This window comes from Lissotriton vulgaris, chromosome 7, assembly GCF_964263255.1.
Source record: "Lissotriton vulgaris chromosome 7, aLisVul1.2, whole genome shotgun sequence".
Taxonomy (NCBI): domain Eukaryota; kingdom Metazoa; phylum Chordata; class Amphibia; order Caudata; family Salamandridae; genus Lissotriton; species Lissotriton vulgaris.
In genome coordinates this window covers 1622615775-1622634626 of record NC_141695.1, presented here as the reverse complement: position 1 = coordinate 1622634626, position 18852 = coordinate 1622615775, and the positions used below count along the sequence as shown (strand labels likewise).

General features: G+C 44.3%; 1 protein-coding gene across 1 annotated transcript in view; it reads right to left on the bottom strand.

The window, feature by feature from the left end:
- Window positions 1-18852, bottom strand: part of ADA (adenosine deaminase) — a 274533-nt gene that overhangs the window by 36779 nt on the left and 218902 nt on the right. The window contains exon 8 of the mRNA XM_086932554.1: window positions 157-258. Within this exon, the coding sequence (XP_086788680.1) occupies window positions 157-258 (102 nt within the window). The remainder of the gene's footprint in view (window positions 1-156; window positions 259-18852) is intronic.

Sequence of the window (18852 nt, the reverse complement as noted above, 5' to 3'; positions counted from 1 at the left end):
TTCCAAATATTTAGGACAACCACTTAGTATATAAATGAGTTTGATTTAAATTACTATTATATGCATTACATGTGTCTGATGTGGATATCTTAAATTTCTGCAATGGATCGCTCTTTTAGGACAATCACTGGATGCCGTTGCTCTAAAGTATCATACCTCAAAATGCATCCTCTTTTTCAATAGCTCTTCATAGAGAATGGGGTCCTCCACTGTGTGGTACCCATGTCCAATTCTTTCTGCTTTCAGAATTTCCACAGCCTGAAATGTAAAAAAATGCTATAATCCATATACTGTTTAGTAACACATGGTTAGTGAATACATATTTTTCTCAATAACTTGTGCTGTACTATTTAAACAGTAGATCCAACTTGCTTGATATATGAAAACAGTACAATAATACTGAACAGTACTTTGATTTAGAAAATTACATTCCTATTTTTTCTGTGACCAAATTCAGAAAACGTTACTTAACTTCTACATTCACTTGGAGTGGAGCTGCACATTCACCCTCATCTTGCAAAGCATCTTTTTGCTTCTTTATCCACTTCTTCTCTTGAATTTGGGTGGAGAGATTGTAGTGGGGCGAGCTGTGGTTGTGGACATGACAGGAGGGTATCAATTTTCCCTTTTTTTTTTGAATTGTGAAACACTCTTATTTTTTCAGATATGGCTTCTTCAAAAGAAAGCCTTTTCTTAAGTGGCTGTGTGGATTACAGGCGGAGGAGCAGTAGAGAGCAACAATATGACCTGTGTTAAACACAATCTGGAAAGGGGCGACCACTCGGTCCCCCCGCACGTATGGCAGAGTACCACGATCCCCCCGGGAAGCCATCTTGGGCGGGTGGCGTGTCCCGGCTGGTATGCCCGAAGCGGCGTAGCCGGGGCGCGCTGTTTCCCGCCCTAGAGTGGGCTGGCCTAGACACTGACGCGGCTGGCCACGCCCTCGGGGCAGGCAGGGGCGGGTTTACGCCCGCCCTGAAGACGGATAAAAGGGGACGCAAGACCCGAAGGCATCCTCTTGTTCCTGTGCTCTGAAGCTGCACCTCCTCGCTGCACGTGAGCTCGAGACGGAACGAAGAGCCAATTTTGAGCGTTGTAATCTTTCTTTTGTCTTACAGATACTCTGTCGGAGAAATGCCCAAGAAAGGCGGGAAGAGAATGACGACCGAACAGATGGTCCGGGTCCTCATGAAGGAGATGACCGAGCTAAAGAAGCGGGTGGCGGAGAGAGACGGGGAGGGGGGGCCGGAACGTCCGTCGGCTGGAGCAGCTCCAGGAGGGAGAGCCAAGAGGCCAAGGAGGGGACCAGCTGGGGGGGACGTCCCGGTTCCCTGTACCCCGCTCGAAGCGCCAACCCCAGTACCGGCGGAGGGGAATCCGATTCCCGTGGTGGTCACCCCGGTGTCCAATGAAGATATGCCGCCCGAGCTGGCAGCACAACTTGCAGCGTGGTTGGGCGAAAGTAGTGAGGGCGCCACGGCTGCCGAGGCGCAGGCGCTTATGAAGCAATTGCGCGAGAAACGGGAAGCAGCCAAGGTGTCCGCGCCGGTTGCAGTAGTTGACAAGCCACAAGGGACGATTGCGACCGCAGAGGCAGCGTCCGGTGCAGGTAAGCGGCCATTGCCGATTGCGAGGGATGAGTCAGCACCCTCTCGTAGAGAAAGGTTGGGTCAACATGTGCCTTTGGCAATTAAGGAAAAGATTTGGGCAGGGGAATATGTGAACATCTTCTCGTTGCTTGTTGATCATTATGAAGTGGAGCATGTTAAGGGTCAGAAAGACCTCATGCATCCGAGTGTTTGGCGCGCAAAAATGGCCGCCTTTAAAGTGAATGAGACTATTGGCAATTGGGGCAATGCATGGGGAATCTTTACGTCGATATTGGGGGAACGTAGGCCCGAGTTGCTTTCCGAGTTGCCGACCTATCAGTCGCGAATCATGGGGTACTCGACATCATACCAGGGTAACCATTGGTTTTGCTATGATAATCTTTTTCGAAAGGCTAAAGAGCATGATAAAAGCCTGACCTGGGATTGTTATGATTCTTTGACATGGGATAAAATGAAGGAGACAGGTATGTTGAAAATGCCATTGGTAGGAAGTAATGTTGGCGAATCCTCCCGCCAATTTGGGGGGACGCCCTTTCGTTCAGGTACGGGTACCGACGATCAGTCGAGACCTGCCGGCAATACAGGAAAAAGGGGGTTGTGCTTTAATTTCAACAGAGGTAAATGTACTAGACCCCAGGGATCGTGTAAATTTAAACATGAATGTAGTGGGTGCGGGTCGCCCCATCCTGAGTCCACGTGCAGAGCCAAAACGGGTGATAACGGGGGAGGAGGAGGCGCCAAACAGGTCTAACATAGTCCGAGGGGCGCCTTTACCTACCCCGATTGATACCTTGGCGATGATTCCCTGGCTCAGTGAATACCCGGATCGTACTTCTGCTGGGGTGCTGCGGAACGGATTTTCGTATGGTTTCCGCATCCCGGTAGGGGACTTTCAGGGTGTGGAGAAGTGTAAAAATCAACTTTCGGTCCTGCAGCATACGACCGTGGTACAGGATAAGATCCGGAAAGAAGTTACTCGAGGTCGGGTCGCCGGCCCGTTTAGTGTACCCCCGGTGCATGATTTTGTTTGTTCTCCCTTAGGGGTGGTCCCCAAGAAGGACCCGGGGGAGTTCCGATTGATTCATAATTTATCAGCTCCACGTGGTCTTTCTGTTAACGATGCAATAGATCCGGAAGTATGTTCGGTGCGGTACGCATCCTTCGATGAGGCCGTAGCCATTTTGAATCGCCTGGGGCCCGGGGCGCTGATGGCGAAGTCAGATATCGAGTCAGCGTTCCGATTGCTCCCGGTACACCCAGACCACCAGCGTCTCCTGGGTTTCATGTTTCAGGGTTGTTATTACATGGATAAGTGTATGCCGATGGGGTGCTCTATATCTTGTGCCTATTTCGAGAAATTCAGTAGTTTTCTACAATGGGTCTTCACGAAGAAGACGGGTTTCCACCATGTAATGCATTACCTTGATGATTTTCTGTTCCTTGGGGCAGCCGGGGATCTCGAATGTGGCCGGGCCTTGGCCGAATTTTGTATGTTAATGAAGCAGTTTGGTGTGCCATTGGCACCAGGTAAGACGGTGGGTCCTGCGACTTGCCTTGAGTTTCTGGGGATCGAGTTAGACTCCAGTGAGGGTTGTTTTCGTTTGCCAGCTGACAAAGTGTTAAAGTTCAGGGCAGCCCTCCGAGTGTGTATAAATGGATCTAAAGTTACGCTGCATCAATTACAGCAGTTGGTGGGACAGTTGAATTTTGCCCTGAGGGTAATACCAATGGCCCGCCCCTTCTCCCGTTCAATTGCCCAAGCTATGGTCGGCCTGAAGGAGGGCCATCGTCGCACGAGACTATCGGCTGAGGTCCGCCAGGACATGCGCATTTGGTTAGCATTCCTGGCGGACTTTAATGGTCGAGTCGTCTGGAACAAACCAGCCGTGTCCTCGGAAGAGCTGGGGCTATGGACCGATTCAGCAGGTAGCATAGGTTTTGGTGCCATCTTCGGCACAAAATGGTCGGCACAAAGGTGGCCGACAGGGTGGCATGACAATGGTCTGACAAGTAATATTGCTTTCCTTGAACTTTTCCCCATTTTGGTGGCCCTGAGAACCTGGCCCGAAGGGTTCAAAAATCACTCTGTGATCTTCTGGTCTGACAATATGACCGTGGTCGAGTGCATCAATAGCCAGGCTGCACGATGTAAAATGATTTTAAGACTGCTCAAAGAAATTGTTTTACTGTGTATGCAACTGAATGTGCTATTCAGAGCAAAACATGTCCCGGGGGTAATGAATCAGGCGGCTGATGCACTGTCTCGTTTTCATATGCAGGCTTTCTCGGGTTTCCTTCCCACAGCGGACCCAGAGCCGGCACCCTTTCCCGAAGCTCTCTGGTCTCTCGGTGCCCCGAACTTCGTCACCTCGTGGGAGAGAGTCTAGCACCAAGGACGAGGAAGGCATATGAAGGGGCGTTTCGGTCCTATTTAGCCTTTTTGGGGCCCGATAGAGAGGGGCTGTGGGGCCACGAGGAATGGGTAGTGAATTTTCTGATGTCCTTACGTAGGGCTGGGAAATCGGTGGCTACGGCCCAGAGGCATCGTGCTGCCATTTCCTTTGTTGCCAGGGCTCATGGTATCCGGGACCCGACAGCGTCTTTCGTTGTACAGAAAGCGCTGCGTGGGTGGCAACGCCTTGAAGGTCGCAGTGTAGATGAGAGGCGCCCGATAGGTTTGGATAGGTTGGCCCAGTTGTTGGCCACACTCCCTTCCACATGTTCATCTCAGTTTGAGACAGTGTTGTTCCGAGCCGCTTTTACGCTGGCATTTCATGGGGCGATGCGGGTAAGCGAACTGGTGGCAAGGAGCAAACAGGATGTGACAGGGGGTTTGTGCCAGGAACATGTTCAGATCAGAGGTGAGACAATGACGGTCTCCTTTGTCAGGTCCAAGACCGATCAAGGGGGGATGGGTGACTGCATAATCATACGCGGGATTCCCGGGTCCTCCATGTGTCCGGTAAAGTGTTTAGAAGAATACCTAGCACGAAGGGTGGCATCATGGGGGGGGACCTTGTTGAGACACGCGGACGCCACCCCACTGACGAAATTTCAGTTTCAGCGGGTGCTTGCGATGTCAATTGCCGCTGCGGGCTTGAACCCGGGCGAGTTTGGGACCCATTCCTTTCGGATAGGGGCTGCTACAGAAGCTACAGCTAGGGGTCTTAATGTTGAACAAGTGAAACGAGTGGGGCGTTGGTCCTCCAATTGTTATAAGAGGTATGTGCGGTTACACATGTTGTGAAGCTGTAATGATGTACTCACGCCTCTTGTTTTTGTTTGGTTTTCAGTTGCGCAAGCCTGCGAGGCGGGGCGGACTATGCGTCGACCCAACACCGGGCCAGCGGTCAGACATCACCGGCTGTGAAAAAGGAGGTGTGGGTCGTGGGCCACTCACACGTGAGGCGTGCCGCGGACGTATTCAAAGCAGGTGACATGATTCACGTAGCTGGGGAATACGGGTACAGGGTGTCCTTCTACGGAAGAGGCGGTCTCTGTATTGACCAGTTTCAAACATTTTTCGAGGGTTTGTTAGGGCGGACGAGGTCACCGCCGTCTATAGTCATAGTACATCTAGGGGGCAATGATTTGGTCACCACCGGTAGACGACTTCTCCTGGAGGCAATGCTTTCCACTGTAAGTTGGTTGGCGAGGAGAGTTCCGGGGTGCATAATTGCGTGGTCCCATATGATCCCACGAAAGGTGTGGCGAGGGGCTATTTCGATTCATGCTTTGAATCATTCTGTTAGAAAGCTTAATAACAAAGTGAGTAGGTTGTTCCGTTCCAGGACATTGCATTCTATTTCGCATGGCTGTATTAGTGATGACAGTATGTATTTGGGGGATGGTGTGCATTTGTCTCGGGTGGGGAATGAGTTACTCATAGGAGACTTCTTAGCATGGTTAAAAACGTTAAAACATGACCTTTAGGTAGGAGCTTTGTGGGGGGTCCGGATAGCCGGTCAACTATCCGGCCTGTGGCGGTAAGGTCATGATCGGTGAGCACTAATTGGAAGATCCCTATGAGTGGGCGTCACCCAACACGGATGGGAGCGCTCGGGAGAGGTGGCCATTGGCCCCTCAACGGGGAGGCGGTCCCTTCTAAGGATGGGTCGCCGAAAGAAAAGGAAAGGCGGTCAAGGCCCCTTCCTGGGTAGGAGGGGTTACAGCCCCCTCCTGGGGAATTTCCCGGGGCCAGTGACGTCTGCGACGGCAGATGTGGTAAGTTGTGTGGGGTTTGGGGGGAGGTCTACGCTACCTTCTAGATAACCTCACACGAGTCCTCGAACGACCTTTAAATGGCGTCGAGTTTATTGGTGCCCCCGTCAAGTCAAGGGAAATTGGTAGTTGCACTGGAGGTACACCTCAGTCCTGTCGCCCCTCCCAAGTGGGGGGGGTATTTCTGGTTAGGGATCTTGACACCGGTTACGACCTTGCCGTTGGCCCTTAAACGTTAGGATGTACAATTTCAAAATTTCAAGTCAATGTTTTGTAGGATGTTAGTTCGGCTAGGAGAACCTCTGTATTAGAGAATCTGTTAAGGTTAGCCAAACATCGCAATGTGGTCATGAAATTGTACATTAATATAATGTGTTAATTTTTGTTTTAATAAATACGGCCGGGAGGGTCACTCCCTCCCTCTTCCAAAAACTTCAAGAACTGTTTCCGGTTTCCCTCCTTTGGGGATTGTGTTGAGAGGGGGTGGCGGGTATCTCAGCCATATGGAAAGGGGCGACCACTCGGTCCCCCCGCACGTATGGCAGAGTACCACGATCCCCCCGGGAAGCCATCTTGGGCGGGTGGCGTGTCCCGGCTGGTATGCCCGAAGCGGCGTAGCCGGGGCGCGCTGTTTCCCGCCCTAGAGTGGGCTGGCCTAGACACTGACGCGGCTGGCCACGCCCTCGGGGCAGGCAGGGGCGGGTTTACGCCCGCCCTGAAGACGGATAAAAGGGGACGCAAGACCCGAAGGCATCCTCTTGTTCCTGTGCTCTGAAGCTGCACCTCCTCGCTGCACGTGAGCTCGAGACGGAACGAAGAGCCAATTTTGACCCACCCACCAGCCCCTGAAGACAGCAAGTGGTTTTAATAATGTCTGAATAAAAATTTGATGGATAACTCTGATTTTCGTTTACAGGATATGGCGATTATCGTGATGACTTTGAGTATGCAATAAAGTCTGGTCGATTTGTGTTATGTTTTGCAAATAAAGTATTTCTGCTTTCGTGTTTATCAGTAAGCATGCTTTAATAAAATGGTTGTTGCTACTGTCTTTTCATAGGTAGTCATTTAGTAATTTAGTTAGCATTGTCGTATTTATTTTGGTCGGGCGGTAAGGTCATGATCGGTGAGCACTAATTGGAAGATCCCTATGAGTGGGCGTCACCCAACACGGATGGGAGCGCTCGGGAGAGGTGGCCATTGGCCCCTCAACGGGGAGGCGGTCCCTTCTAAGGATGGGTCGCCGAAAGAAAAGGAAAGGCGGTCAAGGCCCCTTCCTGGGTAGGAGGGGTTACAGCCCCCTCCTGGGGAATTTCCCGGGGCCAGTGACGTCTGCGACGGCAGATGTGGTAAGTTGTGTGGGGTTTGGGGGGAGGTCTACGCTACCTTCTAGATAACCTCACACGAGTCCTCGAACGACCTTTAAATGGCGTCGAGTTTATTGGTGCCCCCGTCAAGTCAAGGGAAATTGGTAGTTGCACTGGAGGTACGCCTCAGTCCTGTCGCCCCTCCCAAGTGGGGGGGGGTATTTCTGGTTAGGGATCTTGACACCGGTTACGACCTTGCCGTTGGCCCTTAAACGTTAGGATGTACAATTTCAAAATTTCAAGTCAATGTTTTGTAGGATGTTAGTTCGGCTAGGAGAACCTCTGTATTAGAGAATCTGTTAAGGTTAGCCAAACATCGCAATGTGGTCATGAAATTGTACATTAATATAATGTGTTAATTTTTGTTTTAATAAATACGGCCGGGAGGGTCACTCCCTCCCTCTTCCAAAAACTTCAAGAACTGTTTCCGGTTTCCCTCCTTTGGGGATTGTGTTGAGAGGGGGTGGCGGGTATCTCAGCCATACTAATCCATCTAGGAAAATTTGCCATTGCAAGAGGGGTAGAATTTAAAGGCAGTGTTTTTCTTTCCATCACCCAAACAAGACATTCTCATATGACCTGGACTCAGGCGCGCATCAGATCACATGATAATCACAAAGCATTCAAAATTGTTTGGGTTATTCTTGATGCTGTATGTGAATTTCTCACCATCATCTGGTATATAATTTCTGGACTGATGCGCAGCTGTAACGTAGGTGTCAAAACAATGCTGAACCCCCATCTGAAAAAAATTTTTGAGGTGGCATCTGTGTCCTGATGCCAATTGGGCTTCAGGGAGGTGCTACAAGTCACCATGAAACTGAAACTACATGTAATGTATTGAGACCAAGTTTAGATGGCAGGAGTGGCATTGATATGTGATCATCTACAGCTACACATGCTGCAATCATTTAATTATCAGTATTCCTTAATATGACATTTACATAGTCAATGTCCTAATTCATGCATGAAACAAGCATTTATGTGTAACTGGACTGTCTGGATTAAAATTGCCACCTTTTAAAGAGTAAAAAATACCCGTCATCTGGTCACTTTTAAGATTCTGCAAAAGACCAACATGATTCTTAAGTATAACTTTATATGAAGTCGCCGGTATTCATTTTTGGCATGGCCTTTCTATAGTTGTTGCTTACTTTAATTATCAGTCGGGTCATAAAGGTATCTATAGAACACATTGTAAAGTGTCTTCTTCCAACAATTATTGTTTAAAGAATATACTGATAAAGATAAAAAAATACCTGCTTCATGTGAATTTCCTAATTTTTGCTCTGGCCGGTATATTAAAATACTGGTCATACCAGTATCAAACCAGCCAGGAAGGGGATAAACATTTATCTATACCATTGTCCAACCTTTTTCCCCAAGAAACGTAAACCTGCCTTATAATATGACAAACATGAATGTGGATGCTTAAAAACTCAGACACTAACCAGCATTAACACAAATAATCCTAATGATATGTGAGTGGATGATTGTATGTATGAAAATCGTTCCTCTTTGAGAAAAAGTATAAGAAAAGGAAGAGCTGAACTACCGAATTACAACTCTCCTTTCCGAAAGTGTTAAAATAACAGGAGTACATGAAAAGATTACATTTTTAAGGCAGGCTTGTTCTGCCCCGCCCCCCATACATAAAAGGACCCATACTTGGTTATCTTTCTCCCACACCTTTCAAAAAGGTACCACCCAAGCAAATCTAACCTGCCAGAGCTGGAATCTGCCCGCTTCTACAACTGTGCAAGAAAGGCCCTCACACAAGGGACTCCTTCAACATGTCTATTTGTAGGTTTATCTCATGTAGTCAATCAATTTTAACAGCAGTTCCCTTGTTGGTGAGTCTATTTTAAATTAGCGAGTTACAAAAATTGTAAAAGAAAGAAATTAATTAAATACGTTGGTTACGGAGGTATTTTCCTATTCTAGTACTCTCCCTTTTTATTGGCTAACTTCTTTTTTAAATGTGTTAATGTTATTGCTGGTTACGAGGCATTGGTGTACCTATGTGGCCTCTGGTATTTTAATGTTTTAGAGTGGTGTTTCCTAAACTGTGGGTTGCCAGACGATTATTGGTGAGTCGGGAAAGTCCAGAAATAAATAAAGATGCCTTTAAATTCTTTGTTAATCTTGTCACATTTACCTGATTCAAAGCCTTCTGATAAATTGCTGCTTTTTCTTTTAACAAAGGATTGGTGTTTACTTTTCTTTCTCTGATTGAAAAGTGAGAGGAGTTTTTAAAGTGAATTATGTGACAATCTTGCTGGCGTATAGGGAGTTTGAAATGAAAGGTGTAGGATGACGGGTTTTTTGCAATACACAATAAAATGTGAATACTTGTAGATGAACTGTATGCATTCAGCAGTTAGAAAAGCAAAAATGAAGCCCTTTTTTGTAATATTGAAGTGCTGGAATCAGACGTTCATAAGATTACAACAAAGCAAACCACTTTACCTGGTGATGGACAAATGATAACTATTCACAGAATCCCTTTTCCACAGATTATTTGAGTGTTATATGATGTATAGTTTCAGGAGTAAAACTGTCTGGCTGTGCAAAGTTAGTGCCAATTTCAATGGAAAATGTGCTGTCTGTAAATGAGAACGTGCTACCATGCAATGCTTTAGTTACTTTACACAATGGCACCTTCTCATGGCCATTAAAAAGTAGGTGGGTTGCAAAAGTTTGTTCTTCTAAAAAGTGGGTTGTGGTTCTAAACATTTTGGGAACCACTGTTTTAGAGCATGGATACATGAAGTTTCCTATGTTTTGTAACTTGTAATCATGTTGTTTTAAATTAACATTTTGACTATAGGAGTTGTGTTTTTTATGTGGTAAATTACAGTTTGGGGGTCAAATGCAGAAGTTTGTTGAATTTCCTCATTCAGGAGATACTTTATTTTCAGTTGTTTTCTTTTATCACATTTGTTTTTAGTACAATTTATTTTGAAGTACACATTGCATTAGAGTATTTTGACTTTGGAACATTTAAAACAAAACTATTTAAATAATTTAATTTCAAGCAGACAGATATCAATAGAACTGAGAAAATACCATACATCTCGCACCCAACAAAACAGAAAAATGGATGAAGATGAACTCAATGTGCTGTCATTACAATGTCAAATAGATTTATAATACTGAAGAACTTATGAAAATGATGATCAAGAGAGATAAATTCAGAAGCCATCAACATAAAAATCTAATAAGAATCTGAAGAACCTAAAAATGTTGGTGAGAGGAAATAGAGATGAACCAAATGATCTAACACAGTAGTTCTGCAGAAGAGGAAATATGGGTAATCACCCAGCTACCACATCACAGCAGACTGAATTAAGGAAGGTAAAGAAGTAACACACAGTAGAACAGATCTGCGGAGATGCCCTAGTCAGTTAAAAATGTTAGCATAATAAAGGGATGCACAGTGTAACCGGCATCAGAAACGTTAAAATATGGGTAAACGCAGAGAATAATTTAGAGCTGTAGAAATGTAGTTATCTTTGATACACTTGGGATGATCTCAATCTTCTATTGCATCACTGCTGGTTTACATTTTTTTAATAAAAAACTGAAAAAAGAATGGTGACAGAATTCAGATATTGCTGTTGATGGAGTGGGTGGGATTTACATTTCTTCTCAAATTTGTACGGTGAAGGAAGCATTTCTGTGTGCAGGACATAAGGCACTTGAGGACAATAAATATGTGATTGTTACAAAGAATGGTGTAACGTTATATGTAAGCCATTATAAGCACAGGATATTCCATGTAATTATCACCAGTATCTATTTATATTTAATAATATTAACGTGCAATTTGTATTGAATTTGCAGGGGCAAGCATTGTATCTAAAGCCTGACTAATGGGTAATAGAAGAAACAGTGAGGAAATGCAGAGATGAATTTATAAAGTCAAATGTCTCCAGGAGTTTGAAAAATACAAAGAAGAAAAATCAGTCAGAAATTTGGGAATAGAAAGGTCAAAAAAGGAGGAAGATGGAGTATAGAAGGATGTCTCAATGATTTAGGGGCAAAAGAAGCTAGAGATAATAAATGAGGAGACTTAATTGGTCTTAATTTACTCCTAAACGTCAGTGTTTGTAGAAAATATTCCGTTTTTATTATTGTGATACAAAAATATTGTAAACGCAAGGAGATAATGAACGGAGCACTGAAACTTTTCAGACACTCACCCCAGTCACAGATCTGGGTTGAATCCATCATCATTCTTTAGCTCACTTCGCCACCCATGTCCACACCCAGCTATATGCAAATCAGTCTAGACCCTGTGCCTCATGGGAACAGTCCAGCCTGAACTGCCAAGCCATGTCTTCCCTGAACCGGAAACAAGCAAAGATATTGGCACAAATATAATTGGTGCAGAACTATCATGTCAGAGAATATCATTGGCAAGAATAGTCTCCTTTTTTATGTATAATATAATTTAAAGAAATCTTGTTTCATTTAATATTGTTTACTTAAAAATAGTTGTAGAAATATTGCTTTTCTTGTAATTTAATATATATATATGTACAATAATAATTGTGGGTGTTAGTATTGTTAGTATAACTGTTAGTCATTTTTTTGTAATATGGTTTGTAATTTAAAATGTTGAATTAATTTTGTGTAATGTTTAATTTAATACATTTTTATAATTGAGATAATGTATAATATAGTAGTGGATTGTTGGTTTTGTAGATGCAAAGTAATTTATGATTAATTTAATGTTATTGGTAAATAATTGTTGTATTGTACACTAAATAGTGAATTGATTTATAATTATTTAAATTGTTTATTTGTTTAATATGTATAACATGTACTTAAGTTTAATTTGTTTTTTAATATATATTTAAATTTGTATATTATGAATATAGCAGCAGATTTTTTTGGGAGGGGAATAGCTTGTGAAGTTTTTAAGTAATTAATTATTTTATATTAATGCTAAATATTTTTTAAATGTTAATTATGTAGTTGACGATTATTCATGTAAACTGTTTTACTTTGTAGTTCTAATAATTTATTCTTGCTTAAATTTTACATTATATTGACATGTTTATTTCTTTAACAGTAATGTATATTTTAGTAGAAGGCTGTTGGTCTTGCAGGGGAATAGGGTGGAAAGGTATTGGAACCATAGTATATATTAAATAAATTGTTAATATAATTTAATTAATTGATCATTATGTTTTTTATTATTAGAAATGTTATGTACATTATTTAGTTCATAAGTAATATGGTTACAAAACTGTGTTTATTATGTATGCTTTAGTTTTATGGTGTTTCTTGTTTTTAGTGGTAGGTACATTTTTCATTTTTTTAAATATATTTATCTTTTTTATTTATAATATGTTTGATTTTTGGTATTTACATATTTTGTAAAAAATGATTAGGGGGTTGATTTTTTGGTGTGTAATTCCTTCAAAGTCCTACATTTCCTTTTCTGTACTGTTTGTTACATTGGAGTATGAATAGATAATGTAACCCCTCCAGAGTCCACCACTTTACCTACTGTTGTGTATATTGGAGTACAAATAGTAAATTTAGCCCCTTCAGAGACTAACTTTTTCCCTACTGGGTGGGAATAGTAAATCTAGGGCCTGATTATGAGTACGGTGGACCGAAGACTGCTGTACAACCACCGCGAGGATCCTGGATCCCGCGGCAGTGGGGAAGGCAGCAGAGAGTAGGAATACCCTGTCCCCATTAGCCCTGGTGCTGGGGACTTCAGGGTCCCCGTCATGTTCAAAAGCATTGTTTTGAAATAAATTGCTGCTAAATCACGAAGACTTGCGAATTCGCGGCAACCCCCCCCCCCCCAAAAAAAAACAAGCGCAGTCTCCCATGCTTGTTTAAACAGCCTCCCAGTGGGCCAGGTCCCGGGGGCTTCTTTATGTGTATGAAAAGGGAAGGGGTATGCAAACAGCACCCCTCTCCCTATGGCCAATCTTGACCCCAAGGCTCACCACCTCCCTGGGGCTGGCCAGTGTTGTTTTAAATTGAGAGGAGTCATGCAGCCCCCCCCCTCCTGTGGCTTTTAAGAGCTGTGGGGACATCCACCTCCCCGAGGCTTTATAAACAAATTGGAGGGGGGGCGGCAGCTTGGCCTTAAATGCCCTGGGGACCACTACATCCCCGGAGGCACGCATTACATTTAAACGGGGAAGGGAACCACACGGCCCCATCGTGGGCATTTACAGCCCTGGGGATCACACCCACCCAGGGCTTCAGTAAAATGGAAAGAAGGAGGAGGGTCATGTGGCCCCGCTCCCGGACTATTCTTGGTCCTGTGGAACACCACCTCCCCTGAGCTGACCCTAAATAAAGGAAGGAGGGATGCTGGATGGCCCCCCTCCTGGAGCCACTAATAGACCTTGGGACCGCCATCCCCAGGTCTGGCTCTCTATGTCCCAGGGTGCCCACCTCCAGGGCATAGCAGTTTTCTTTCGCTTGGGGGAGCTTTGACAGCTTCCGCCAAACAAGAACAAACGGTAAGTCCTCTCCCTGTGGGCGGTAGCAGGAAAACTGCTCTTGCTTGGAGCAGAATTTTCATCTGTTTGACTGCCCGCTTGACAACGGGCAGGAAAACAGATGAAAAACTTGCTACCACATACAGGGCACAGTATTTTTTGCTGCTTACTTTGTGTGGGAGCAATGCTGTTGCCTGCTGGAGACGGGGTGCCGGATGGTACTGCAGTGGCATTGAGGCTCATCCTGCGGTGCATAACGTAGCACACTGGGTACCCTTGGTGGGCTACAGGGCAGGCACTATGAAGAGGCCCGGGGATGAGGTCCACGGGCTAAAATCGGCCTGGGGGAGGGGGCCATATGGCCCTCTTCCCCTCTGTAGTAAGGAGGGGTTGTGTTTCTTGTCCTCTTCTGGTGAGAGAGGAGTCCATGGTACTCCCTTTATATTACTATGAGTATGCTAATGTGCAATTCACCTGGAAGCTCTGTCCGTTTGTCCCAGCATGCATAGGTCTTTCTACCTTTTGCCAGGATGATGGACAGATTATCAAACGTGACCACAGTGCACTTTCCGCCGATTTGGTGATGCGTGCTTGATGCCAAGGAATATGAGTACATCTCCACCAAACAAAGAAGCACTTACTTCATATTGTTAAAGGGAAAATACCCTTGTCTGGTCGAGGTTTACCTCTTTGTAGTCTCATTGTGTTCTCTAGAGGATGATTCATGTTATCACAGATTTCTGGATAAAGATGCACACATTGCCGAAATGCACACAAGGTCACTGGAGACATTTTCTTGTGGTCCATTACGCAAATGTATTGTAGAATACCCACAGGACATTTACCCAACGAAGTAGCAATTAGTAATTAACCAGAAGAAAGTACTCCAGTTGGTTACATATTGTGTGCAAAACTGTGAACTTTAGTTGGATAAAGGGAAAGGTGAGGTTCCATTCTGGCCCATTCACTCACACAACTACTGATACACCCACACAGTCACTCAGACAGCCACTCACATTCCCAGTAACAGAACCACAAAGACACTCTCACACCCACTCACTGGGACACTCATGTATCCACTGACAGGCACACTCAGAGATTCACAGACCCACTCAGGTGGCCACTCACAGACCCACTCCGACACTAACGCACCCAGTCACAGATCTAATCTGATACTTGTGCACCTACTCACAGACCACTCACACGCATACGTACCCACTTAGAGACCCACTCAGAGACTAACACACCCACTCTCAGACATTCATAGACCCACTCAGGCACTCACATATCCACACAGGCACTCACAGACCAATTCACAGGCCCACACAGGCACTCACACACCCACACAGGCACTAACACACCCAAACAGGCACTCACAGACACATAGCCATTCACACACCCTCTCCCTGATCTACACACCCACTCAAAAGTTACAGGTTACAGTAATCCATTTTGAAGTTATATGTTCGGATGTGGTGGTGGCAGAAATTCACTTAATAAACCGAAGGTTACAGGGACATTATAGTTAGGAATTAGCATTTAAAAAACCTTTTAAATTCACAACAACAAAAAACAAAGGTGACAGGGACGTTCTAGTTAGGAAATTGAATTTAAAAAACCTTAAAAATTCACTGAAAAAAACAAAGGTTACGGAGACGTTCTAGTTAGGCTCAGATTTCACTCGTACAAAACCAGAGAAATTCAGCAGTTCTAGTTACTGTACATATAACTTACGCCCCCAGTGGTGCACTGCTTATGACCTCACATATTACATCACTCATGGCATGGTCAGTGACATCACTGATGACCTCTCAAATGACCTCATGATGACCTCTCAAATGACCTCACTGATGACATCATCTGCAGAACCTCTCACACACCCACTCATACCCCCAAACAACCTCACATACACCCACACACCTACACAATAAGTCACATAGCCATTCACAGACCCATAGAACCACTCACACACCAACCCACTCACCCAAAACACCACTTACACAGCCACTCACTTATTCATACAGATGCATACAGAACTACTCACTCACCCATACAGCCACTGACACACCCACTTACTCACCTATACAACCAATCACAAAGACAGGCACTCTCCAATAAAGCTACTCACACACCCATTCACCCAAACACCCACTCAAACAGCCACTCACTCACCCGGACAGTCACTTACACTCCCAGTAACTCACCCATACAGCCCCTCAGTCACCCATTAAGTCACCTACTCACCCACCCAAACAGCCATCACTGAGCGGTACAGGCAATCACACACTCACTCACCCATACAGCCATTTACACACGCACACACCCATTCACACACCCACTCACTTACCTATTCAGCCACTCACACAACCACTCTTTCACTCATACACTCATACAGCCACGCATCCACCGACAGCCACTCAGTTATCCACACAGCCACTCACTCACCCATACAGCTACTCACACACCCACTTACCTGTGTCATCTTCTTAATTTAAAAAATCTAAATGGTATTTTATGAAGTATATTGAAGTTTACTTTCTTGAATGGTGTGTCTGGGTGCAGAGGTGCTAGTCGCAAGGGTAGCCTCTAACGCTACTGCTGAACTTTATGGAGAAACCTTTAAGCAGAAAAATTCTGCAAATGGGGACTTGGGGATAAGTCCGTCGGATCCCAAAGGAAGTTCAGTTCTTTAGGGCCTCTGGAGCAAGGATGAACTCAGCTGTGGGGCTCGGGTGCAGCAGTGTTTTGTCCGGTGGGTCGCTTACATAAGAGGCTCTCACTATTGGGGTCAACCTGGAGATGGGGACAAAACATGACAACAAGGCCACTCTCTGTGTTGGCTTCAGTGTAGAGGACGACCCTCGTCAGTAGGTCAGTCTTGGCAGTGTTGCTGTCCCTGCTGGACACTAAACAAACCTTGGTTGCTGCAAGGGGTCTGGTACCCTGGGTCTTAGTGTGGGCGGCTCCTGGCATCACTAAACTAGGTAAGGCGATGGGTCTGACCTCCTGGAGCACGGTGACCTCCTTCTGGGTGGCTGCTGCGTTAGTGGATCCGGTGGTCAGCAGTTCGGTGGACCAAACATTGTGGTTGGTACGTGTAGGCTAAGGGGAGTGACGCCTCCACTTCAAGGGAGATGGTTACGGGTTGGCAAAGTGCTGGCAGCCCTTCAAGGCTTTTGGAGGATGCACAGCTGCAGAATGAGTCAGTCTTTACAATTGTTGAGACAGGAGTAGGCAGGCAGGGTTTGGCACCAGTTATTGCGGTCTTCGGCTGTTCTTGGTCCTTCTTCTTCTTCTTTGGTCATGTGAATCGGAGTTCCTGGTGTCAGGGGGCCACAAACATGGCCAACCATTGATACAACAACACCATCCCATAAGAATTAATGGAGCAAGGGACTTAAAATAGAACCCTATAGCAAATAATGCTAAAGCAATTAAATTATTTGAGCGAGTTAAGAACATACATAAAATTTAACATTTAAAAAGTTATCTAAATATGAAACACATTTTTAATTTTATTTTGACGTATCTGAATAACATTTTTTAATTAAAAAAATGTATGATACATTTTTAATAAAGCATAATGAAATGTAATCAATTCAATGCACCAATTATTTTACTTATTAAATAGAAAATAACTATAGATGTTTTTTTCCTGTAGGTGAGAATTGTTTTTTAAAATTAAACTCAGAAAAATAGCTGGAACTTTTCCTAATACATTCAAAATAAATATATTTTAAATTTAAATTAAGCTAATGATACATGTTGTATATTGTTATACATATAATGAAATAAATATAAAACATTATTTACAATAATACTTAATCTAAAAGTACATTTGTAGTTTTCTTCCAAGTTTAATACACATTTTTTTGAATCTCCTGAAGGTCAAGTATAAGGTATAATTCCCTATAATTTAACACAGTAAGATCTTCAACACCAGTGCAGAGAACTGACTATGGTAAAGCACAGGAAAATTTCCCTATTCTATACCATACGGGGATCCCCACCATGGTGGCGGAGAGCTCCTTCTGGTAAAGTATGGGGCAAATTTAAAATGTTAATTAAATTTGCAAGCAGTAGGTAAAAACACTTTTAGCTAAATATCAATGTAAACATTTTTTTTATTTATTTTGAAAGTAGACCAAATGAAAAAAATGCTACTGCATGATTGACTTAATTTTGTATTAAATATTTAATTTAAATATACTAAATAAAGTTGAATTTTATTTTTTAAAATCCCACCAAAGGAACAAAGGTTTTTTATTATGTATTAATCATTACTGTATTAAATCTGATAAATACAATTGTTTTAAAGTAATTTAAATATATTTATTACAATTAATCTAGTATTAATATTTTTTTCCAAAGTTGGTCAAATATATTATAATTAAAGGATAAATATCTATTATCTTTAGATTTATTTTACTATTACATTATTTGTTAAATATTTTTAACTATTTTAAACAATTTAGGTGCCAATTCCGGTGTCGGACGGACTCAGGTCTGTCCGACATCGGCCAAGAGCCGTAATCGACCGACCTGCTGTTGTCGGTTACGGCCCTAAAAGTACGATGCGACTGAACCCTGTTCGGCTGCATTAGTATTTTTCACAATGGATGCATGCATTCCTGACTGGAATGCATGCCTGCATTGTGTAAAGCAGGGGTGCTGTTCATCCCTGCACCCTGTGGCCAGCACCCCAAGGTGCCTGCCCCCGGGTGCAGGGATCAATAGAGGGGCACCGTAAGTGTCTTGTCTCCAGGCCGCCATTTGACGGCCTCGCACCCATGGGAGTCCTGCTGGGGCCCCCCAGAGACAGTTTCCGACTGCCTATTCATGCCGGAAACACCGGCACGAAAAGGCAGTGAAAAACTCCCATTGTACTATCTCAGTCGTAAAGAGGCGACCAGGGGAGAACTAAAGGATTTCCGGACGGCAGACGGGCTCTACGAGCCCGTTGTAAGCCATCCCGAAATCTGAGTTGGATTCCATTCCGACTGAGCCCATCGAAATGGCTCGGTCGGAAAGGAATCTGGCACATTCTGATGTGGTCGGAAGGGCTCCGAACATCGTTCGGTACCCTTCCGATCGGAATCGGACCCAAAATTTAACATTTCCTTTGGGGCTGTATGTTAAGTCCCTACCTCCATTATATTTCGTGGAAGAGGTGTT